We start from the raw sequence: 26,507 nt of genomic DNA, 5'->3' as shown, positions 1-26,507 counted from the left end.
CATGATGGTGCTTCTTAAAGACACAATCTGGACAGTCAGTTGAATCATGTATATAGCGCTAATACAGTTTTATTTCTGTCACTGTAACAAGAAATACAAGAACCACTCTGCAGGGAGTTGGAACTACTTCCCTCTGGTAGACGGTACAAAGTACCAAAAGCCAACCGTAAACATCTTCAAAAATTCCTTCATTCCTAATGCCATTAAAGGACCACTTCACCACTTTTCAACCTATCTTCATATAATAGGTCCTCACTAGTAATCATGAAAAAATGGCACGATCTTTTTCCTACTCAGTCTGTGTCTCATAGGATGGCTGTGGGCAGTTCAGAAACCGTCTTCCAGTGACATCATCATTAGGCAGATTTTTTTTTCATGAGAACGATGGCTTCCATTTTCGCATTGCAACTTTTCAGGACTAGAAAGCCTGCAGTTTCTAATAGCTTGTATTCCCCATCGATGATGTCACTGGAAGACGGTTTCTGAGCTGCCCACAGCCCTCCTATGAGACACAGACCGAGTAGAAAAAATATTGCGGCATTTTTTCATGATTATTTTCAACCTATATGAAGATAGGTTGAAAAGTGGTGAAGTGGTCCTTTAAGGCACTGAATGATACCACGTGTCGTTAAGATTAGTTTTTGATGTATTTGTCACTGTTGTCCTGCTTTTTGCCATGAAGATTGTGTGTAAGTGTTGTTGCTGTTTTGTTGTTACTGTTGTTTATGAGACCGAAGACAAATTTCCACATTGTGGACAGTAAATTAAACTAGTGATGCGTAGCTTGCAGAGTTAGTTCAGTCGGATATACTCGAGGGGGTTCATGCCGTGCTCAAGGGCGCATACATATATACTCAAGGGGTTAATATTCTGCATTACTTTGTGGGTGTATTCAGTGTGTGCAAGACCCACCCATGTCATTCGCTGATGTGGCAGTCAGCTGACCAAATGGGGCGGGCTAGGAGAATTCCATACTAAAAGGCTTTCTTACCTTTCTTTGTAGTTGTTACGTCCCCACCAAAGAGGTACAGGTGTTATTTTGTGCAAAAGCTCCTTATTGGCTATTTCCCCTACCATAAGCCCTAAATGAATTGCATTGAATGGGAATTGAATGGGGCTATGGGGTGTTGTGCTAATTCGCTTATTTCCATCGCTCAAAATTATAATGTTTTTGTATATATCCTCTCTTCATAATGTAAATAATATCCCAAGCGGCACACTTTACTACTTATTTCAATGGAAATAAGTGAATTAGCACAACACCCCATAGCCCCATTCAATTCAATGCAATTAATTGAGGGCTTATGGTAGGGGAAATAGCCAATAAGGAGCTTTTGCACAAAAAAACACCTGGACCTCTTTGGTGGGGACGTAACGACTACAAAGAAAGGTAAGAAATACTTCTTGCATGGAATTCTCCTTTAAGCTCACTAGACAGCTTGCTTCTTCCTGCCTTCCTTCTGCATATGGTTGGTTGTTGTCAAGGACTATCTAAAGAGGACGAGAAGCGAATGTACATGTACAAGGCATGTACAACTTCCTGGTCTCAACTGCGCATGTTTCTTTCCTTCCATGGATCAACATGGCGTCCACCGTACGGTCTTCGCTTCTCGTCCTCTTTAGATAGTCCTTGGTTGTTGTTATGTGATGTTTGCTCCCACCGCCACCCCAGCACCACCGGTGGGCTCTGTTATTTATATTCCCCATGGGGGGTTTTATTGTATATCTATCTCTCTGCTCTTAATGTTTAATGATGGTGTTTCATTGTGCCGAGCAGGGAGAGAAATGTAGCAGAGGCGAACGCCAAGATAAAATATTATATGCGTGAGTTGTCTGTCCGACTGAAACTAACTATGTTTTATTTCATGTTGGCTGCTTCTTACATTGATGCAAACATACACACACACACACACACGCACACGCACACGCACACGCACACGCACACACACACACACACACACACACACACACACACACACAGTCAGTTGTTACTGTGAAAGGAGTCGTATAATCCCCTAATCTCATGTCACCAAAAACAATTGTAATGGATGTATATGTAATATGTATATATGCACATACAGTTCCTGCTCATATCCTGTACAGGCTATATTCGGTCCATCTGGTGGCTGCGTGTCAGCTGCCTGCAGGCCATTGGAGCACATTTCAATAGTTAGAGTTGGGATGAGTCTGTTTTTTTGTTTACGAGATTAATTGCATATCCGATTTACGTTAAAGATTAGATTAATTCTAAAGACTAGATACATTTTAATAGGTTTACGTAAGGCTGCGATAGATAGTGTTGATTGACTTGCTGCATACAACCATTAGTCTTCATTGAAACCCTTCCAGTTGAGCAACTGGCGGGGTCCGGGGACCCCCAGGGGTCCTTGAGGGAGTTCCAGGGGGTCCCCAGCTAAATGATAGTTTGGAACCAAATGGACCCTAATGGGTCTGTAACTCTGAGAGTGTACATTTTGTACACTCTCAGAGTTAAATTAACATTGATTTTACTATCTAAATTGGGGGTCCCAGAGATTTAAATGGGGGTCCGTAGACTAATGCATACCAAACTTGGAGATGCACAATGTATTTCATTTATGATGAATGCATTATTAATTAATGCATATTAACCCCTTCAAGCCCGAAAACCTCAAAATCCCATAAAATATATCTTTTGAGATTTTATGCACAATAATCAAGTGAAATGTATTGCATTCTACAATCTGTATTAATGAAACCTTTTCAGGCAATCCATCTTGAGCATCTTGCACTAAACATCCACAGAACATTTCCCACAAAAATAGGGTTAGGATGTTGCCTATTTCACTTATACCGCCATTGCCGAAGTCCTTTGTCAATTGAAGCCTAATTTTGATACTGACGCTTAACACCATTGCCGAAGACCTTTGTCAATTGCGCTTTTATGGTGCATTCGATGGATCGAGCCATAATGCTACTTACGTTAGCATCGGGTGGCTAGCTGTTGTTGTCACAAGACTCCGTCGCCCATCAGATCATCCCATAAGAATCCATTCTATCCCTTTCTTTCAATCGCCTGTATCTCCTATTCCTTGTCCCAGATGGCATTTTTGGTCAAAACAACGTTTCTTTGACGGCACAGAGCCGACGATGTGGAGCTCTCCAGAGCTCCGGTCTGGATTCACATTGTAAACAAGGCCTGCCCAGCTCCGTGTAGATTCCTAGGTTATGTCTACTGCTAGTGGACCGGAAATGCGGCTTTTCAAAATAAGAGCTCAAATTTAAAAAATGATGGCGTGAATTAGATCCTAATTTTTCAATAAATGCTAGCGGGCTAAGTGTTAAATATTATTACAGCTATGAATATTATCAATTCAATGCTGTAGGCTACAGATAATAACCACAATTCATACATGTGTAACCTTTTCCTGCTATGCATGCCTTGATGATTTTATAGGCCTACAGTATAAATTCACTGTTAGTTGTTCCTTCAGAATATGTGTGCGTTCCTTCAGAAGTTCCTTCAGAATATGTGTGCGTTCCTTCAGAAGTTCCTTCAGAATATGTGTGCGTGCCCTGCAGTTGATGGCTGAGCATGTTCTACAGAGTGATCGTAGATTGAGGGTGGATTTTTAGTGTTTTGGACATTAAGGGGTTAATAACAAAAATGCCCAAGGGATATCACCGGGCACCCTCTTGAATTCTTAAGAGGTGACCCCAAGCTACAAGAATCAGTTGAAAGAAAAACTTTATCTGACGAAACCACGTTCACCCCCACGGCTCCCTGACTACCTTGGAATTAAACAGGTTGAGAATCACTGCTAGAGCCGTATGTGTCTTATGTGGGTCCTTGGCATATCTCTTCAAACGGGGGTCCGCAGGCTAATAAATGTCAATTTGGGGGTCCTTGACATGAAAAAGTTTGGGAACCACTGGTGTAGGCAGTGGTGGAAAGTACTTCATAGCGCGGCACTCGGTGCCGCGCTATGAGCTTGTAGATCTGCTATTTTTCAATAGCTAAAGTATAACAATGCTTTAAAACACCAAAAGGGGTTCCCGCCCAAAATGGGTTAAGGCTTCTGCCACTCTTTGCTTGAAATGCAGACCAGCATCTCCTCTGTATAGCATATATAAACGTTTCACCTACTCACCAATACAAAGGCGGCTTGTGTTATTAGAAAGCCTACATTCCTTAGTTAGTGGACGCACTCTGAGCCCCCCCACCACACGTATACAACATGTTCTTTTTGGCTTTAAATCAGGGTCGGGCAATTAACTTTGACGATGGAGAGGGTCACTATAGTTCCACACTCACTCCAGATAGGGCCACGTTACATATTACTGTCGTAGCAAAAATAGCCGATCTATACATGCTCAAAACGTGTCACAGTGTGACGCGTTTTTAGCTTGTAGATCAGCTATTTTTTGCTATATTTGAATTGAAATCCTGAATAATTCTTTGCTCATTTTGAATTGGAATCCTTTTCTTTTTTTTTATTATTTCAAATGCATTTAGTTAGTTAGTATATGAATTAAATACAAATACATTGGACATTTAAAAAAAACATTAACATTATAATACTATAGTAATTAGCTGAAATCAATCATATTAACCTGAGGGCCTGCACATTAACCGTTTCCGTACATAGGACGTCGCCACACGTCCTAGGGGTCCCAATCGACGCGTACATCCGACGTGTGAGGACGTCTTAGCGCATCCTCAATGATACGGGGCGAGATAAGAATATTCAGATTTTTTTCCTATTTTTTATTTGTCAGTTCGCCTTTCGGCTACCGTATGCTACACTCTAGGCAATTGTTAGCTTACCATTGACTTAGCCGTTAGCGCGGCGGAAAGAATGACTCGTCTCTCCTAATCCAGGGCGCTCTCCGTGGTGTTGAACGGATCGATATACTGGCGCTTCATTTCTGCTCCTCATCCGTCTCTCCCGCAAAATATGAACGCTTTTTGGATCATATATCGTATAAACTAAAACGATCACAATGTAAGCTAGCTACGTAAAGTAAACTTTTTTTAGTGGATTGTTTCCGCGTCATGGGTTTCCGAGTAAAAGCGGCCATGTCTTTCCGGCACCCCAGAGCTCCTATTTTGAAGGACTTCCGGCACTGATTGTGTTAAGTGAAGGTGGGGGCCGCATGTGGGCTCCGGGCCGCCAGTTGTGCGCCTATGTGTGCTTTAAATAACTGTATGGGTTTAAAAAAAATAAGCCTGCGTTATTTGCTTTGTGCAGACAGGCCTCTCTTAACACCATGATCCTCACAAAAGGTGCGCTGTTCCTTTAAGCTGCAAGGGAGCTGCAGGTATATTGGGCTTAGCAACCTGGTGTTTGCTTAGCAACCGGGGCCGTCCGGGGCGACCCTGGTTGCCATGGCAGCCGTTATGAGGATGTGGCCATTGCCTTGAGGAAGTGGTCACACCGTGGATATGGACATAATATATGGGCAGATGGTGTGTGTGTGTGTGTGTGTGTGTGTGTGTGTGTGTGTGTGCGCGCGCGCGTGCGCGCGTGCGTGCGTGCGTGCGTGCGTGCGTGCGTGCGTGCGTGCGCGCGCGCGTGCGTGCGTGTGTGCGTGCGTGCGTGCGTGCGTGTACATACGCTCATTTAAATATGCCGTCCTGAATGGGTGGAGGAGCCACACATGCTCCTTTACAAAACAAACAGAGGCCTGTAAACAGAAAACAATCGTCGCCTTTGTCTTTTAATGCTGTCGTTCTGTTGTCCTGCCTTTCATTTGGTCGTCCGTCGTCCCACTTTCCTTTCCTTCCCTCCTTCCCTTCCCTCCTTTCCTTCCTCAACAGCTATAGTCTCAACTCTGAAGTTCACAGCACTTAAACCCTATATAGCGTTGGTGTCGGGCAAGAAACCTGTCATCTTCTCCACGTTCAAACTTTTTGTGTTGTTTCGTAAAGTATAACACAGCTGTGTGTGTGTGTGTGTGTGTGTGTGTGTGTGTGTGTGCGTGCGTGCGTGCGTGCGTGCGTGCGTGCGTGCGTGCGTGCGTGCGTGCGTGCGTGCGTGCGTGCGTGCGTGCGTGCGTGCGTGCGTGCGTGCGTGCGTGCGTGCGTGCGTGCGTGCGTGCGTGCGTGCGTGCGTGCGTGCGTGCGTGTGTGAAGAGAGAGAGAGAGAGAGAGAGATAACACTTTTATGTGTTGGTGGAGTGAAAGCGGAACGGCGTAAGTGTGGGTGGGGTGGGGGGGTGGGGGTGTGTGTACAGTATTCGTGTGTGAGAGGGAAAGTGGGCTTTTGAGACACCCAGCCTCTCACACACACACACACACACCCCTCCCCAAACACCCGAGCGATTAGGAGCAGGAACTTTAATTACTCTACAAAGAGCCTGACAGAACGGCTGACCAGAGAACCCCATCTGTGCTATACGGTCTCTCTCTCTCTCTCTCTCTGCACACACACACACACACGGCCAGTAACGGCAGAACGCGCAACGTGCAGGGGAAAATAAGGACAAAACACAATAGTGTCAAGACAACTTCAATGTGCAGAGGGCAGAGCGAGGTCACGACAAATGAAAGTGAGACAATACAGGAGCAGGAGGGGGAGGAGGGGAGGAGGAGGAGGAGGGAGGGGGAGGAGGAGGAGGGGAGGAGGAGGGGGGAGGAGGAGGAGGAGGGGGGGGTCATGTATGGATCCTCTACACAAGTGGTATTGCACTTTTCATATCAAGGCCCATTATGGTGGGCAACAGGCTTATTTTGTTTAAAATGGGAAATTTGGTTGTATACAGTATATATTTTGTTGGCCTAAAATATTGTCTATATACTGCACATACATTCATGAATCCACTTGCTGTGACCGGCTGTCGGTATTGAACTACTAGGGGGTTTTCATCATTCTGAATCCATTCCAAGCATTAGTTTTGCACAAAAGAAACACTCCCTTGGGCTCCCGGTCCCCCCGATTTCATATGACTATGATTCACCTACGTATATGATTCCAGGTGACTAAAATGTGACTAAAACTAAATGAAAACTATTCAAGAGACTATATGATCAAAACAAACAAACATAAAAATTTGCCCTAAAAAACAACCCTGGATCAGATTTATACAACTGGACAGAACTGCACAGAAGAGGACAAGACAGATGGAAACAACTGTGGGGGAAGACGAGGAGGAGCGGACGCAGGGAAAGATGGAAGGATGTTTGATAGAAGGGATGATAAAAGAGAAAAGGTGCCAGAGGTCTTACTCTGATTACCTTGACGTCGGAGAAGAACATCTTGAGCATGTTGGAGGAGGGATATCGAGAGTAGAAGAACATGAGCTTGGCTTTCTTCAGGTGGTTGGGCGACAGGCCCTCTTGGATCTGAACACACACGTTAAGGACATATAGGGCATTCACTTCTAGTCATTTTTACTAGTTGACTAGTTGCCTATAGTTTACTAGTCGACTAGTTGTTTAATCCATTCTGGACGGGAACCCCTTTTGGTGTTTTAACTAAGCATTATGTTATACTTTAGCTATTGAAAAATAGCTACAAGCTCATAGCGCGCGCGACACCGAGTGGCGCGCTACGAGCTTGTAGGTCTGCTTATCAACTAGTACCAACAAGGTCGACTAGTGGATTTATAGTCGACTAGTTGAATCGTCGACTAGTTGCTTAATGGCCTAATACACACACACACACCTGTTTTTGAAGGGCGCTGTAGCCCCTCCTATAAACTATAGGGTTTGATGTTTGTGTTGTTTGAACACAAACATTAAATGCCATTGACAATGAATGGAGAATTTATGTCATATGCGTCTGAGCAAATCGGCATATGTATGTCGGTAGTACAATATATATATATATATAGGGCTTATATAAGTGGTTCAAAGCAATGGGAATACAACACCTGATTGACACGAGAGCGACAAACAGACAGAGGCTGAAACGTGCTGTTTGCAAATGACTCGTATGCTCAGCGGCCATTCCACTGTCTCACCCTGCAGCGAAATAGTCATTTGCCTGGCATTGGTAAGCGCAGTCACCAGGGGAGAGTCAGAGAGAGATAGTGTGTGTGTGCGTGTATGTGTGTGTGTGCGTGCGCGGCTGCGCGTGTGTGTGTGTGTCGACAGCTGTGGCCCTACGACGCTGCCATTTCCTCAACACATTAACAGACCTCATAATCTATTACAGAGGAAGAGGCAATCAATGGAAGGTCAATTAACTGCCGTGCGCGCGCACGCAACGTGCACGCACTCACCAGGCCCCGTGAGGTCATGTGACCGTAGAGAGGAGACGAGCGAAGAGAGGTGTGTGTGTGTGTGTGTGTGTGTGTGTGTGTGTGTGTGTGTGTGTGTGTGCCACATGCGTGTGCCACATCCAGTATGTAACTGTGGGTCAGGGCCCCGGTTTTGTGTCACGGACACATTTTATGGGTCGCCACCAGTGTTGTTTTCGTCGACTAAAACTAAGACGAAAAATGTTCGTAGACTACCTTTTTTCACTGACGAAAACTAAGCTATGATGACAAAAATATACTAAGACTAAATATACTGACATTTTCGTCAACAAATAAAAACTAGACTAAAATGTCAGGAAGGGACTAGTGGACAAGCGATCCAGTATAAGTCATTTTACACTTGGTTGCATGCTGAAAATAGCCGATCTACAAGCTCACAACGCGTCGGCATCAAGGGCCACCAAAATAAATTTTAGTCGACTGAATCAACTGTAGATTTAGTCGACTAAAATCGCATGACACTTAGTCGACTAAAACTAGACTAACACTAAAACATTCCAGGTGACTAAAATATGACTAAAACAAAATGAAGTTTCAGTCCAAAGACTATGACTAAAACTAAAATAGAAATTTGCTGCCAAAAACAACACTGGCCGCCACTCAATTTACAATATAAGCATTTAGCAGATGCTCTTAATCCAGAGCGATTTACAGTAAGCAGGAACAAAAGACATGCGGTAATACATCGAATACACATTTCAAAAGAATTACATTGCATTAAAAAAGGAAATTCCATAAAGAAAAGACAATGAAAACTATATAATATCTATTTTGGGTTGCCGGTGACACATCAAATTTCTCTTTTGGGGGTTCGGGGCTAAAAGGACGGACAGACAGACAGACAGACAGACAGACAGACGTAGAAAGTATACAGGGAATAGAAAGGTGATCATACATGCGGTCACTTCAACGCACAACAACCTGCCATCCAGTTAACATTAATAACAACCTGTCACTGTGTGTGTGCATGCGTGTGTGTGTGTGTGTGTGTGTGTGTGTGTGTGTGTGTGTGTGTGTGTGTGTGTGTGTGTGTGTGTGTGTGTGTGCGCGCGCGCGCGTGCGTGTCTAGGTCAAGTAACCTGCTCCGCTGTTTCCATAGCAGAGCTGTGCATGTATTTTGTTTTACAATACATTTTGACTATTTAGTCAGGATAGGCGCTCGCGCGCGCGCGCGCGCGCGCGCGCACACACACACACACACACACACACACACACACACACACACACACACACACACACACACACACACACACACACACACACACACACACACACACACACACCTTACTCAAAGTCAACAAGAGAATGGTGACGGTGTCATAGTGAATAAATCATGTGTGTTTGGTGTGCGTGTGCATGTGCATGTCTGTGTGCGTGTGTGTGCGTGTGCATGTGCGTGTGCGTGTGTGTGTGTGTGTGTGTGGGGGGGTACTGTGCAGGTAATAGTAGCTAAATGAAGCGCATAAATAAACAAAATGCAAAATGTGCTTTTTGCTCCTCTACTGCGATTGTGTATGTGTGTGTATGTGTGTGCGTCTCTTGCCCAGGGCACAGTGTAACACTTGTAACTTGACCTCGCTGCCAGGTGTGTGTGTGTGTGTGTGCGTGTGTGCGCGCGGGCGCGTGTGTAGAGAGAGAGAGAGAGAGAGAGAGAGAGAGAGAGAGAGAGAGAGAGAGAGAGAGAGAGAGGAAGCGAAGGGGTAAATCCATAAATGAACGCAGGACATCTGCTCAGTACCATCGAGGATTAAAAATACACAGGCCTCTCTCTCTGTACGTGTGTGTGTGTGTGTGTGTGTGTGTGTGTGTGTGTGTGTGTGTGTGTGTGTGTGTGTGCCTGTGTGTGTGCCTGTGTGTGTGTGTTCTGTGAACAATGCAAAGCACCTTAACCTAACTGCGTGTCTTAGAGCTTATGACCACTTCTCTTCCGAAGCATGCAAATACGAGTGCAAATGGCACAAGACAGAAACATAGATGGCTAGAGTCAGACAGACAGACAGACAGACGGACAGGTTTGATGGATAGATGGATACAGAGCGACACAGACCTGATTTGAAACCATTTGAATACATATCGAAATGGATTCAAAACATCAGTCATTTGCAAAACAGAGTCAAGGGAATGGATTTTGTCAAATGAGTTGCACTTGTGCAAATGCCTGCGCGTGCACGCACACACGCACGCACACACTGCTCTATCTCTCTCTCTCTCTCTCTCTCTCTCTCTCTCTCCACTACACTCAGTCATGCCACACCAGTGCTAGTGTATTTTTATATAACGTCTCTTCAATAATGTAGTATTAATACAAGTATTTGTAACGCAGTTGTAACGACATGCCCAATATATATATAGGCACGCCTGCAGGTTGATGGGGCTTAATTAATAAACAAGAGATTTAATTTTATTTACGTGTGTATTATTAATGTGAGATAAACATTGGGACGTGTTTAACCCATTCTGGACGGGAACCCATTTGGTGTTTTAACTAAGCATTATGTTATACTTTAGCTATTGAAAAATAGCAGATCTACAAGCTCATAGCGCGCCACCGAGTGGCGCGCTACGAGCTTGTAGGTCTGCTATTTTTGAAAAATCGTAAAAATGCGGCACAAATCTTTGAATATAAATTCTTTCAGAGCGAACGTTTTTTTTTATATCGACGTCAGGCCTAAACGGGTTAAAGGACCTCTTTCCTTTAGAGACATCATCACGGCATAATGATTGCTCATTAGTATGTGATCGTGTTCACAATAAAACGCTTCTTTCTAGTTGGAGTGGAGGCGTAACATCTAAACGGAGTCTCTTTGATGGAGTCACGCTGGTCAGACGGACCCTCTGCACCTGCAAGGAGCTTCCATTCTCCACCGTTCAAAGTCTTATTTCTCCTTCCGGCTTTGTTCTTCAAAAGATCTGCTTGCAAAGAGTGCAGTGTGTGTATACATGCGTGCATGTGCCTGTGTTGTGTGTCTCACTTACAGTGTATGTATGTGCGTGCGTGTGTGCGTGTGTGTGTGTGTGTGTGTGTGTGTGTGTGTGTGTGTGTGTGTGTGTGCGTGCGTGTGTTTGATGACCGGTGGAAGCCGTCTTCATATGAAAGGTTGCGGACGAAAAAGAAACGACTACCTGAAAACACCTGTCCACACAGTATGTACTGTGTGTGTGTGTGTGTGTGTGTGTGTGTGTGTGTGTGTGTGTGTGTGTGTGTGTGTGTGCGTGCGTGTGTGTGTGTGTGTGTGTGTGCGTGTGTGCGTGTGAGAGAGAGAGAGAGAGGCTGTAACAACGAACAATAACGTAAAAGGGGGAAGTCAATATGAATATTTGGGCTTGCACAGTTCACACTTCCTTCTCACACACACACACACACACACACACACACACACACACACACACACACACCAGTTCCCGTCCATACACCCACCCACCCACACACACACCCCATGCTCTTTGAAAGTTGATTAGCTTTGAGCTCCTATTTACAAGGTTCTCTCTCTCTGTCTCTGTCTCGTTCACACACACACACACACACACACACACACACACACACACGCACACGCACACGCACACGCACACGCACACGCACACACACACGCACACGCACACGCACAGACACTCACACAGATATGATTTGCTTTGAGCATTTATGTACAAAGTGTTTGCGATGAAAGAGGGCCTAACAGCAATGTCTCAGAGCAAGTGGGAACAGAGAAGTCGCTGGATGTGTGTGTGTGGTTGTATGTCTGTGTGCACGCGTGCATGTGGCTCCTGCTTGTGTGTGTGTGTGTGTGTGTGTGTGTGTGTGTGTGTGTGTGTTTGTGTGTGTGTGTGTGTGTGTGCCTGCCTGCCTGCCTGTGTTAGTGAGAGCGTGCGAGCCTCTCAGCACCTCTGAGCACCACTCCCCACACCGCATGGACTTAAAAGGGCTTGAGAGAGCAGCGTGCGACCCGTTTAATCTTCCCCCCTCTTGCAAGACCCCGGCGCACCCCTTTTTAATCTCCCTGCCCAACAGGGAAACACAAGGGTCTGAGCAGGAACCAATTAATACAGCTTAATTGATATATAAATATATATATATATATATATATATATATATATATATATATATATATATATATATATATATATGCTTTCTTTCTTTCTCTTATTCTTCTACCTGCAATAGATGCGACCAGACCTCTGTTTATGCCATGGTGTCTCTTGTCTGTTGTTGTCCTGTATTGTTTTGTATTGTTTGTATGTCGGAAACCACTACTGTTGCTGTAAACACAATTGCCCTTCTGGGACATTAATAAAGACCTTGAACCTTGAACCTTGATATATATATATATATATATATATATATATATATTAGGGGTGCAGAATTCTGAAATTATGACCGATATCCGATCTCCAATTATATGCAGGATCATATCTGCCGATACGGATTCTGACCGCTTCCGATATTATACAGATTGTGCTGCCTTTAAATCATTGGAAATACACAAAACAAAAGCGACAGAGTCATTTGACGGTCACATAATTATTGCATCATCAATAGAGCACCGAAGTCTGACGTCGATATCGGTATAGAGGGCGCTATAAGTCCCCGGGTTCATGTACTTTTATATTTGCATTGTAATCCATACATAGGGGGATTTTAGATCGTCTCATATAAGAGCTGTGTTTGAAAAACAAACAGATCATCCCGGCCGTTTCACTCGTATGGATATGAAGAATCAACTGATTGTTACTGCTGCTGAATTAGTTACATTTTCGCTAGAAACAGACTGAATGTTATAAACGACACAGAGGCACCTCCCCGACAATATCGCAGAGACAGTTTTTACATTTTTTGGACCACAGTTCTTATACGAGACGATTTTAAGATGAGCCCATGTTATTCTCCATAGACAAAATCTTCCATGAACCAGGGGATGAGCGAGTGACGCCATGACTTCGGCGCTCTATATCTGTGGAAAATAATCTACGTATAGCAGCATACGTTTTTACCCCGAAAACGACTAAGTATTTAGAAGACATTCTTTTGTCGAAAAACGTGTCTAAATGGGTTAAAAGGATACCGTGCTGCCGGAGTACGGCGATATGTCGGCCATGTCCTGCAGGTCGCCGCACTCGGACTTGATGAGGGCCAGGGAGAGGCCCTCGGGCCCCCCGTGCTGGCTGGGCGAGCCCTGCCTGTGGTGGTGGTGGTGGTGGTGGGTGTTGTGATGCGGGTGGTGGTGATGGTGGTGGTGGTGAGGGTGGTGGTTGTGATGGTGGCCGCCCCCGCCCCCACCCCCCAGTTGGCCCCCTGCCGCCAGGGCGGCGGCCATTTTGGTCCTCAGGCTGACCGTGTCGCGTGCCGCCACCGCCACGTCCATGGAGTCCGGGGAGGCGGAGGTGGCGCGGGGATGGTGGTGATGTTGCTGCTGCTGGTGGTGGTGGTGGGGGGGGAGGTGGTGGTCCTTGGGGTACCCCGAGCCCAGCGGGGGTCCCTGGAAGGGGTAGCCCAGGAGCGGCAGAGGGGGGAAGGGGTGGCGGAACGACGCCGGCGAGCCGAACCCCAGCGAGTGGGAGAGTGCAGAGGAGGCGTGGAGGTGGTGATGGGGGTGGTGGTGGGGCAGGGAGGAGGTGTTGAGGGCACTCTCGCCGCCTCCTCCTCCTCCTCCTCCTGCGCCCACCGAGGCGCTCTTGCGCACCACCAGCGGCAGCGCCTCCGTCTGGTCGTTGAGGTGCATCGAGGAGGAGGAGGGCGGGATGGGGGCGAACGAGTCTAGCGGGCCGCCGGCGCCGGGCACCATGACGTCGCCCCCGAAGCAGTGCCTCTGGTTGGAGGAGGAGGAGGAGAGGTAACCGGGGGTAGCGGGGCTCGCTCCTTCGTCGTTGACGCCGCCGGTCAGGCCGAGCGCTTGGAGCGCCGAGAAGCGGGGGTCGGGGGTCAGCGGGGGCAGGGGCGCGAAGGAGGAGGAGGGCGGCGGGCAGGAGGACGAGGAGTTGGAGGAGGAGGACGGGGGTGGAGCGGCGGTGAGGGCTCCTCCTCCAACTCCTCCTGCTGCTGCCGCGGCGGCCGCCAGGCGGGCGTGGTGGTGGTGGTGCTGCTGCAGGAGCAGTGGGTGGTGGTGCAGGGCCAGGGGGTGGTGGTGACCCAGCGGCTGGCGTGGGGAGGAGGAGGAGGAGGAGAAGCCCTTCACCACCGTGTCCACCACCTGCGATACGGCACAGTTCAGCTCCTGCTTCAACGTCTCCGCCAGCTGCCTCCCTCCTCCTCCTCCTCCTCCTCCGCTCCTCTTCATCCTCCCGTCCTCGTCCCCGTCCTCCTCCTCCTCGTCCTCCATCATGTCGGCGGCGTCTATGAGGGCCTGTTCCCTGAGCAGGGCCCGGGCGCGGTCCAGGAACAGCCCCGGGTCCGACATGTCCGAGAGGTCGTCGGTATGGCGGGGATGAGGAGGAGGAGGGCGCCGGCGGCTCTCGTGGCGCCGGGGCGAGCGCGCCCTGAGGTCGAGCCCCGCCGCCGCCTCCAGGCCGTCGGAGCGGACGCTGTCCTCCGACAGGTTGCCGTCGTCCTCCCTCTCCTCCGTCCCTCCTCCTCCTCCTCCTCCTCTCCGCTCCGCCTCGCCGCTCCCTCCTCCTCCTCTCTCCTCGTCCTCGTCCTCCTCCTCTTCCGTGTCCGAGTCGTAGATCTGGTAGAACTTCTCCTGGAGCTGACGCAGCTGCTTCTGGACGGGGGACGGGGGGGGGACGGGGGAAGAAAGAGAGAGAGAGAGAGAATGAGATCCTTATTCCGAAACTGACAAATAAGTCCTGCGCGTCGAAACGCGTCTGTCTTGGTTTGACTGCTACCAGTCAAAACTGTATTAAACAATTAAGACTCCATATTTATTATGGAGAGAATTACATTCAGCTTCAGAGGTCAAGTTGAAGTCTTCACAGATAACTGGTTTAGATGGATTACTCATGTTTCTACCATAAGACCTGATTTTGTATAGATTCAGTTAAACCTGTTTAACCTGTATATGCACCTGTTTGAGGTACTTATGTATTATGAATGATCATCAATAGAGAAGAGAGGCAGACATCTCCCCTTGTGTGTATTGTACGTATATTGTCTTGTTTTGTTTTCGGTTGTATGTATTGTCAATGTCAGTCGTTTCGTTTTCATGTATGTTTGATTAAAATTCAATAAAACGTAAATTTATTTAATCAAGTATACATTTTGAATTCCAGACTTTCAACTTTTAACAGAGTATAGTTCTACATTGCAGTATTGATACTTTTACTTAAGACGGGGGCCGACACGATGGACTGACCTGCATGTCCTCCAGCTGCAGCTTCAGCTGCCGCCTCTCCTCCTGCCGCTGCTCCTGGCGCGAGCACACCAGCTGGGTGAAGCTGTGCTGCTGCTGGGGCAACCGCTGCTTGCGCTTGTTCTCCCGGCACAGCAGCTCCCCCCCGGCGGCGGAGGCGGGCCCTGGCGGCCCACCGCCACGAGACCCCGGAGGAGGAGAGCCCAGGAGGAGGAGGGACGGGGCGCGGTGGTTGGCACCATTGTTGTTGTTGTTGTTGATGTCCCCGCGCTGGTGCTGCGGCCGCGGGAGGAGGTGGTCGTTGGCGTCAATGTCGTCGTCGTTGCCACTGTTCTCCGGCCTTGCCGGGCCTTGCTCGCCGCCCCCGCCGGGCCGCACCACCACCAGCGGCGAGTGGCTCATGCCCCGGATGATGTTCTCCACGCGTGCGCGCTTGGCGCGCAGGTGCTCGTCCGACAGCCGCTCCGGGTCGAAGGCGGCGGACAGGGAGGAGAGGGGAGGCGCTGCCGCCGCCGCAGTGGTGGTGGGGCCCGGGGCGGGCAGGGGAGGAAGGGTCGCCTGGGAGGAGGCGGAGGGAAGGGCTGGCGCGGGGCGTCCGAAAGACGAGGAGGAGCCGGGAGGAAGGTGAGGCGGTGCCGGGGAGAGGCAGTCCGAGGGGCTGTCGCGGTCGCGGGACGAGGCGTTGCTGCAGGCGTCGTCCGCCTGTGTCTCCGAGCCGCCGCTGGACAGACCCCCACTCCCCTGGGAGGGGGGGAGAGAGAGAGAGAGAGAGAGACAATGGATTTGTTGGGATGGACGGATGGACAGATAATACAATCCTGAATGCTCATTTAGCTCGGTTTGACCGTGTACTGCATGGGACGGTTGTCTGAATGAAACCACCAAACTCCAAAATGTTCATTTTTCAGGGAAATTAAAAAAAAAAAAAATCAGGAAATGAAGAAGACCTTATATATTTGAAAACAAACCATGATACTGCCTCATCAAAGTCGGTGTTGTGACTTTATATTGTCAATTACTTGCATGAGAGGGGGAGAGGTGGTGGAGTTAGTTGCTTTAGCAGACAGTTTGAGTGGTCCAATGGAGCTAAGAGGATTTGTCCAAAGCGCTTTTTAAGTGGTGCAAACCACTTCCTTAAATGACTAAGTGGTAGCTGGCTGGCAGGGTATGAGCACGAAAACAGCATGGTTGTTTTTCACCACCTGTGCGCACACGCACATATGAACTGTATATATGGTGATTTCAGGTGTGCCAGTACAGTGACAGTACAGTACAGTAGAGGGTACAGTAGAGGGACCCCGACACGGTAACTCTGTCATTTCTCAACCGTTTCGGACGAGGGGCGGCTCACTGGAATCGGGCCGGCACCCTGGGTGCATTCCTGTGGGTCTGGACCTCCCCCCCCCCCCCGGGGACCCCCACACGGAGTTGCACCACTTACTTCACATGGGTGTGATTTTTATATTTTCAAAACAACACAGACAGACGGAAAGGATGTCCTATAGAGCGTCGCAGTCCCGTCCCCTATCATGACGACGAGAGACCCGGAAAATAATTCCCTGTTCATTTTCCTCATAGACTTTTCAAAAAGTATTTATATAAAGACGTTTACGCTGACAAAGCCAACTCGAGTTGTGACAAATCATGACAATAAACACAATTGTAGTGTTCTCATGCAGTGTAGGGAACTGTCACTAAACACAGAGTTAAACCACAGCCAATGAAGACATCATTTCACAGTAAAAAGAAAACAGGTGAGTAGCTAAATGACCTACACACACATCAAGGCAATTAGCAGGATGCCCTACACCTGTGCACTCTAGGCTACTATGCTCTGCAAACAGCAGCAAACATTGTTAAAATAAATAACTTTTCCTCTTACAAATAAACATGTACACAAAGTCACAAAGTTGTACAGAAAGTTAACATAACTGAAAACAACACCACAATTTACGGCATTGCCTCTAAAATGCCTCCATGTGGGTTAGATGGGTTCTTAGGCTCACAGCTCTGAACAGATGTTCTCTATGCACTGCTGCATCAAAAATCAAAATGGTGCTGACAGGAAGTGACTCATTAAATACAAAGAGTTTTCAAAGTAAAAGCACTGGTAACCACCTTCACAATAAAGTACTCAAAGCCCTTCTAAGGTAAACAGAAATACAAATGTTCTATTTTTACTATATACAGAAAAATAGAACATTTGCCTTAAAGGCAACACAACAATGTTTTGGGCCGATCAAATAATTAGAAAGAAGAAAAACAAAACAAAAAGTGTTGTAACCTGCCTTTTTCTTCTTCTTTCTAATTATTTGATCGGCCCAAAACATTGTGTTTATTGTCATGATTTGTCACAACTCGAGTTGGCTTTGTCCGCGGCGTAAACCACTTTAAATAAATACTTTTTGAAAAGTCTATGAGGAAAATGAACGGGGAATTATTGTCCAGGTCTCTCGTGGTCATGAAACTCGTCATGGACTGCGACGCTCTATAGCACTGATTTATGCACAAAAAATTAAAAATAAATGCACCAGAAGAATTAAAAAAGACTCAACGTCTTTATGAGTGAGCGTGTGTGTGTGTGTGAGTGTGTGTGTGTGTGTGTATGTGTGTGTGTGTGTGCGTGCGTGCGTGCGCACCTGGAATCCGTGCGTACGCACCTGGAACCCCATGGTGTCGCCGCCTCCGTTCTTGCCGTGCTGCATGTTGCTCTTCAGCAGCTGCGAGATGATGGTGGCGCCGGGGAAGGCCTGCAGCATGGCGTCCTCGTACGTGTTGGCCCTCTTCAGCAGCTTCCGCAGCACGTTGGACGACGACTTCTCGCCGTCGCTGCCGCCGTTGGCCATGCCCCCGCCGTGGCCGTGGTAGTCGTCCCCGTCCTGATCGGGGGTGGGGCCGCCGCCGTGGTGCGATTGGTTCATGATGACGTGGTGGAGCAGGGTCTCTCTGGCGCGGGCGAATATGGCGCTGCTGCTGCTGCTGCCCACCGCGGTGGTGGTGGTCGTCGTCCTCTTCACGCCGATGTCGACGCGCCGCCGCTTGTTCTGTCTGGTTAGGAGCGCGTCGCTGTCATGATCCGGCATCACGCAGGACAGCTAAAGGCTCATGACGGCCAGGGGCTTGTGGTGGCGGTGGGGCCACCGAGACTTAACGCAACAGGAGGAGAGGTGCACTCTGGGTATATACCTGCAGGGCGAGGGAAAAGCACAATATATAGGATTATGACTAGGGATGTCCCGATCATCAGTGGCTCGCACAGATAGGCACTAGGGGGTGCTAGAGCACCCCCTAGTGCCCTTTTCCCTCTGGACAGCAATGTGCCCTTTTGAGAAAACAAATGGCACTGGGCGTTGTTTTTTGTGGACCATGGTGACATTGATCAATTCTTGATAAAAAGCTTCTGATATATTATTTAGGCCCCAAAATCTATATATCTCACACTATTAAGGCAACCGGCCGGTTCCACGCGCTGCACAAGGTGCCCTTTTTTTCACTTGAGCACCTGCCCCTCTAAATGTCTGTGCACGCCACTGCCGATACCGATTTTTCCCTATCCTATATTTATATTTTTATGCATTATCACAATAGTACAATATCCAAAATCACAGACAATAATGGATATAATATTGATACTATAGGGATGCCCCGATCGCGTTTTTTTTTGCTCCTGATCCGATTCCGATCCTTTGAAAATGACGTGATCGGATCGGGACAACCCTAATTCTGACACAAAATGGTTCCGAGATTGACATTTTCTCATGTTCAGATGAGACACAGTCTAAATACAAGTACCACGAGTCGAATGTATAACAATCACTATACTTTCTCAAGAGGGACTCATTCCTATATGTCTGTTTTAGACATACTGAATGACAACCTTTTGAATAATTGATAGCTTTTTTGCTCCCTTTCCAAAAGCATTGGATTATGAAAAAAGCTTTTAGTCATTCGATGTTCGCAGAGTTCTAAACGGCTGACCCCCCTCAGTGCCATGCCCAAAAAGACAGAATAACACAGACCTAAAACAAAACATGACACAGAAAATGCTGACAGTATCAGGACGTATTACGGCGTTTGAATGCCATAAAACAAAACAAGAAACGTTTGACGGCGCTATACAACATGAGCACTTTCATATAATCATAAAATGCTCACAACTATAGACAGTAGAGAACAGACAGACTTCACAATGAGTTTCCTGACCCGAAAGCTACGGCGGTATGGGAGGCTCCGTGAGCGAACAAATAGACTGCCGGTAATAGTTCAAGAAGGTATTCCCACAGAGAAGTATAACACCTGCTCGCAACAACCAAAATAAATTTCCCATTTCCTCCCAGTCCCCCGAGACGTCACCTCCATTACAGCGTCTTGTGAGGCGCCATCAAGAATCGACTTGTTTGTCAAAAGCAGGTGTCGAAGTAGTGCTGTGGATAGCATTTTTTTTGTTATATTGTCTTTTTCCTGCTAGTGTTTGTGTTTGTGGCAGGCTTTAACCCGTTTTGGGCGGGAACCACCTTTTGGTGTTTTAAAGCATTATGTTATACTTTAGCTGTTGAAAAATAGCAGATCTACAAGTTCATAGCGCGGCACCGAGTGCCGCGCTATGAACTTGTAGGTCTGATATTTTTGAAAAATCGTGAAAATGTGCCTCAAATCTTTGAATATATATTATTACAGAGTGAACATTTTAACTCAAATCTTTGCTTCTGGGGGAGGTCCCTGGAACAACATATTTTCAGATGGGGGGGCAGAGGCATATTACAATACCTTTTTGGGGTCCTTGACATGAAATATTGAGCACCACTGATACAGAAACATAAGGTTTTTCAGAAAACTGTTAGGACATTTTTTTAAATTTCGACGTCAAGACTAAATGGGTTAACCATATGCCGCTGTTACATTTGTGCTTAAATACTAATGAAGCTGATGAGAACTAGTGGTAAATTCACTGAATTTGGGTTCAAATACGTGGAATTCCAAGAATTGTTAGCTCTGCTTGGCTGCAGGTTTTGATCGAGAACATTATTCCATTATCAGTGCTAAGTTTAGACTTCATCGCCGGGTTCAACCAGGGGCATGTGGTGGTGTGGGAGTGTGTGTGCATGTTTGTGAGCGTTTGTGTGTGTGTGTGTGTGTGTGTGTGTGTGTGTGTGTGTGTGTGTGTGTGTGTGTGTGTGTGTGTGTGTGTGTGTGTGTGTGTGTGTGTGTGTGAGACTGCGAGTGCGTGCTTGCAATCATTGCACATCATGTGTGATTTTTACGTTAGAGTCGCAGAGTCCTCTGCATTTAGTCGAATGTCCCGACGGGTACGAGTACGGCAAGCGCAGAAGGACAATCAGAGCGGGTTGAGTTTATGAGTGCCGGTAAATCAAAGTGATTGGGTTCTAATTCCGTTTCAGGGTATTTAACCCATTCTGGGCGGGAATCCCTTTTGGTGTTAGCATTATGTTATGCTTTAGCTATTGAAAAATAGCAGATCTACAAGCTCATAGCGCGGCACCGAGTGCCGCGCTACGAGCTTGTAGGTCTGCTATTTTTGAAAAATCAAAGAACGACTGACATAGAAACATAGCTTTTTCAGAAAACTGTCAGGATGTAGAAGACATTTTTAGAATCTGATCTCAGTTCAAATTGGGTTCTCCACAGATCAGATCAGGGGTGCATCATGGGCGTCATGCATGAAGCGGATTCATCGGAACGCTAATTTCTTTACAAACCCAAAGGTGCAGATCGATGCCGAGAGTGGTCTTCGACCAAAGTAAACGTGGGTTATTTGACCATTTAAAAACACATTTTAGCATACCAATGAACACCAAACATCAATCCTTTCATATCTCATTGACAGACAGACAGACAGACAGACAGACAGACAGACAGACAGACAGACAGACAGACAGACAGACAGACAGACAGACAGACAGACAGACAGACAGACAGACAGCATAAATACAAAGTGAAAATAGCATCTGTATATCCTGCCATCGACAAGCGAGCTTGTATGCATACACACACACACACACACACACACACACACACACACACACACACACACACACACACACACACACACACACACACACACACACACACACACACACACACACACACACACACACACACACACACACACACACACACACGCTCTCTCACCTACTAAAGCACAGGCTGAATTTTCCATGTCATGTTTGCATCTGTTTTGCAACTGATTTTCAGAGTTACTTAGGACTATAGGAAAATGAATTTCACAAATTAACACAGCTTTCAGCAACAGTTTATCGGTACAGAGGAGAGTCAAATTGCAGTCTAATTCCGCGTGCAGTGAAAATCTGGAGAGAACATGCACATTAAATCAACCGCTTAAACATAAAAAGCGGGTGATAGACAAAAACGAGTGACAAACAAGTGGCAAAATAGTCTGCAAACTGTTCCCTGTCTGTAAATTGTGTGAAACTATTTTTTTTTTTACTTTACATTTTAACAAACACGAGTGCTGCATTCCAATCTGTTTCTTTAGATGCTTTGGACTGCGTCCATGATGCTGCTATACTGCATGCACAAAGTCTCTCTCTCTCACACACACACACACACACACACGCACGCACGCACGCACGCACGCACACAGAGAGAGAGAGAGAGAGAGAGAGAGAGACCAAGATGAGCGGTATGCGAGAGAGAGTTAAAAACACTTTTTAAGTACAAATCGTAACAATAATTTGATAAGCGCAGGTCAATATTCCGTTGAGACCATTAAGGGTTTTGTTACAACAGTTAATTGTTACACTATAACGGGTAAAGTTCAATTAATACAGCTTTTTCCTGAATATATATATATATATATATATAAATGTTACAGACTGCCCTGCAGGTATATAGTCAGGAAATCACCTGAAACATTGAACAAGCACACACTCGCGCACACACGCACACGCGCGCGCACACACACACACACACACACACACACACACACACACACACACACACACACACACACACACACACACACACACACACACACACACACACACACACACACACACACACACAGCTATGACCCAGTTACACACACACATTTTAGGTCATTATATGAATGAATCTGCAAATTATAATTAATTTTACAGGGAAACAAATATAACGGGTTTTGGGCACTTAAGGATACACATGGCACCTTCTCCTCCACACAGACAAACTGCCTATTATAACAGCCGAAACAGAGACGTTTTTGGCATGCAAGTTCACACACAAACAGAGAGAGAGAGAGAGAGAGAGAGAGAGAGAGAGAGAGAGAGAGAGAGAGAGAGAGAGAGAGAGAGAGAGAGAGAGAGAGACAAAGACAGAAACCGTGAGACAGAGAGAGAGGGACAGACAAACGGAGAGAGAGGGGGAGGAGAGAGAATGAGCAAACGAACAATGTGATAATGTCCATATGAGCGGGTCCAATTTATACTTGAGTCTGGTTTCAAATGAAAAAAAAAAAAAAAAAAAGACTCAAAATCCATAATATTTTGAACCAAGTATATAAGCTACACACCACATTATATCAATCATGTCCCGGGTGTTACAAAAAATAAACAAATAAAGAACCATTACAAATACAAAAAGAACCATACAAATATTCAGACATACACCTTGTGTTTGACAGGGGCTATAGTGACTATTAAGTGTTACAAAGGTGGAACCTTTGTGTGTGTGTGTGTGTGTGTGTGTGTGTGTGTGTGTGTGTGTGTGTGTGTGTGTGTGTGTGTGCGCGCGCGTGCGTGCGTGTGGGGTCTTTCTCTGTCTTTACTGATGCAGCAGCAAAGATGAAAAGGGGTGTCATGTCTATGTGAATAAGGTATAGAATCATACTTTGAGTATAGTTTTGTTCGAGGGGCATAAAAAAGGAGATGTGAGGAATGTCGGGTGGTTAACAAGAGTTTAAAAAGCCGTTGGTGGCTGTTCTGTGAGAATATGAGATTGCGGGAAGCGAAATGGGAAGTGGTGCTGGAAGGAATGGTTTCGCGTGAAATGTGATGTGACGGTCCATGCATGTTGTTCCAGTAGTAACAGGAATGTATCGCCTACTCTGGACATGAATGTCACGGCGCACGGCGCAAGATAAAACCAGTCAGTGACTCATTATTCTAAGAACAGGGGGGTTAGGTTAGGCTCTAAGACCATGGCAGTGACTCATGATTTTAAGACAGAGCAATAATAAGACTAAGAAAAGGGGTTCAAAGTGTGCTAAAAGTTATCGCTATGCTCGTTTATATGCAGCAGATGTTCTTTATATCTTCTAACACTAGCATGACTGAAGTAAAATGAGACACAAGTAGCATGTGCTTAAATTCATATTTAGGAAAATGTTTCAGATGTCAAAGATTTCTCAGATGATGGAATGATGATGGATGATGATGGTCATGGAAAGGGGAACATTCTGAAAGCTTCATGGGGCAAAGATAATCAACTTCAAAATCTCAACAAAAAACGGTCAAAATGATCTCTCAGACATCAGCCTAATTGCACCTATATAGGCTACACCTGCCGATTGACTCTGTAAAAAATACTGATTTGGCTATTTATTTTACACGTTAATATAGCCTATACAAAAGCAGAAACTTAGTTTTATACCATCCAACCAACAAGTAGGACTATGAGAGGCTAGAGAGTGACTACGGCAGCTCCGATAGCCTCAAGACAACGGACACAATCCGGTCTCTAAGTGGAGTGTCAACGGGAGGGAGACGGACACGACTATCAACTGCATACAAATCTCCATGTGACAAATTAACACTTGACAAAAAAAAAACAAGGGACAAAAACAGCATTAAAAACGCCATGCAACTATACGAGAGCTTTGTCAATTCCATAAACATGTTTGGCAACAGCAAACGATATAATAAAATGCAAACGTTAACAGATTAAAAGGGGGGGGGACTATAAAGAGGAATGGGCTACAAAATGCAATCTAATCGAGCGACTATATCGGGTCTTATCGGTTCGCGCGTGTATAGCGTGTTTTTGCTCTCGTATATACGCGACCGACAGACGGACAGACAGTGCACTTCACAACTCCAGCAGTCACAGAACCAACCATGAGAAGAATATAAAGAATCGACCTGAAGGCTGAACACTCACGAAACTACACAACAACACTACTGTCCCGTATACGGGTGTCTAAGATTGTAATATAGTTATAGTGAGCCATATGGATCTGCTCGGATTTCGCATATAAAGGCTATAATAATATATCTATCTTCGGAGCGGACACAGTGGACATGACACACACACAGACAGTTTAACAACAACAACGATAATAATGATTCATAATAGCAGGTAATAAAAAGCAGCAGCGCGTGGTACTTACTTCTTCTTACGGCGTAAAACAACAATAGGAGCGTCTTCCCGAGTCGGACTAGAGTCTAAGAAGAAGAAGAGAAACTCCAAGAAGAACACGAAAGAGAGAGAGGGGGAGAGAGAGAGAGAGGGAGAGAGAGAGCGAGAGAGAGAGAGAGAGGGGGGGGGGGGGGCTCCGGCGCTCCGCACTTCAGATCAATGCCGTAATTTTCTATGGCAAAGTGGAGAGAGAGCGCGCACGAGCGCGCGTGTGTGTGTGTGTGTGTGTCAGAGAAAGCGAGATCGAGGGAAGGGACTCAGGGAGGGAGAGAGAGAGAGAGAGAGAGAGAGAGAGAGAGAGAGAGAGAGAGACTGAATCAGATTGAGGGAAGAGAGGAGAGAGGAGGGGGAGTCTCACGTACCGTGCGCGCGCGCGCTCTCGTGCGTGCAGCTCTCTCTCTCTCTCCTCCTCGATCGTTCGCGGAACGGGCAGAGCAGAAGTGTCACGGCGGACGGTGCGGCCAGTAGCCTACTACTGTGTGTGTCGGTTCGCTCCTCTCTCTCTCTCTCTCTCTCTCTATACCTACCTACCGCCGCAAGAACAAACTATAGCACTTAAAGACGCGCCGCCGTGAAGGATGCGATGAAGACGTCGTCATCATCATCATCCTCATCATCATCACCCCGGAGTGACGTAGCGACCGCACCTGACCAATAAAGGAGGAGGAGGAGAGAGGACCGCGGGGGATGGATGGTGATTTTTTTTTTTCCTTATATTTTTTTTTAAGGAAAGCTCAAAACGTCGCACCTTCAGGCACGGAAGGAGACTCTCTCTCCGTGTCTCTCTCTCTCTCTCTCTCTCTCTCTCTCTCTCTCTCTCTCTCTCTCTATCCCAGAGAGAGAGACAGAGAGAGAGAGACACAGAGAGAGGGAGAGAGAGTCGGACATATAGACTTTGTGCCAAACGGAGTTATATGCAATACGTATAAAGCTTAATTTACAAGGAATTTCTATTAGAATGACAGAGTGCTGCATGCGTTACAGCCACATAATCTAATACAAAAGCTCATCATTTGTCATTGTTCAGCAATTAGGATTTTTCTTTTCCGTCTTTCTTTCTTTTTTTCTAAACTTTAAAATTACGATATTAATATTTTCTATACCGTCAATTCAAGCGCAAAAGCTTTGTCGAATATATAGAACGTATACACGCTCTTAAACTGTTGATTCACAATACTTAAAACAATTGTAATCCTGCTGTTGGTTTAGGAGATGGAAGTGAATTGTTATTCGTATAAGTTGAAATTGCCAGTGCGTGCGCTGCCTGCGCGCAACGTGCGTAATGGAAAAACAATAGTGCGTATGTATACACATGCCCGTATAGACGCACGCACGTCAATTAACCGTGTACATTCTGGGAGGGGCATTGGCCAATAATAGCCGATATACAAGCTCACAACGCATCACAGCGCTGTAGATCAGTAAAGATCACCTATTTTTTGACAAAGACACATTTTTGATGTATACCTATAGCCGGAAAAAAAACCTCGGGTCTAGTTTACGTATAGGCCTATATCTTAAAGGAGTGATGTTGTGATATAGCCTATATAACTAACTGATGCACAGCCATGGAAAGCAGTTGGACTACACTTCAAGTTCAAGAGTTCCAGC

General features: G+C 46.4%; 1 protein-coding gene across 2 annotated transcripts in view; it reads right to left on the bottom strand.

The window, feature by feature from the left end:
- The window catches only part of LOC306917059 (prospero homeobox protein 1-like), a 53,946-nt gene extending 28,944 nt beyond the window's left edge, over positions 1-25,002 (bottom strand). Inside the window, exons 1-5 of one of the 2 annotated variants that reach the window (XM_079495180.1) lie at positions 24,868-25,002; positions 18,164-18,710; positions 15,528-16,265; positions 13,302-14,936; positions 7,208-7,324 (exon numbers count right to left, since the gene is read on the bottom strand). In XM_079495180.1, the coding sequence (XP_079351306.1) occupies positions 7,208-7,324; positions 13,302-14,936; positions 15,528-16,265; positions 18,164-18,607 (2,934 nt within the window). In that variant the 5' untranslated portion in view covers positions 18,608-18,710; positions 24,868-25,002. The remainder of the gene's footprint in view (positions 1-7,207; positions 7,325-13,301; positions 14,937-15,527; positions 16,266-18,163; positions 18,711-24,867) is intronic. The other variant, XM_079495181.1, reaches the window with a different exon arrangement.
- Between the last annotated feature and the right edge of the window lie 1,505 nt (positions 25,003-26,507).

Source organism: Electrona antarctica (assembly GCF_951216825.1).
Source record: "Electrona antarctica genome assembly, chromosome: 24".
Taxonomy (NCBI): domain Eukaryota; kingdom Metazoa; phylum Chordata; class Actinopteri; order Myctophiformes; family Myctophidae; genus Electrona; species Electrona antarctica.
This window is presented reverse-complemented; position numbering and strand designations above follow the sequence as displayed.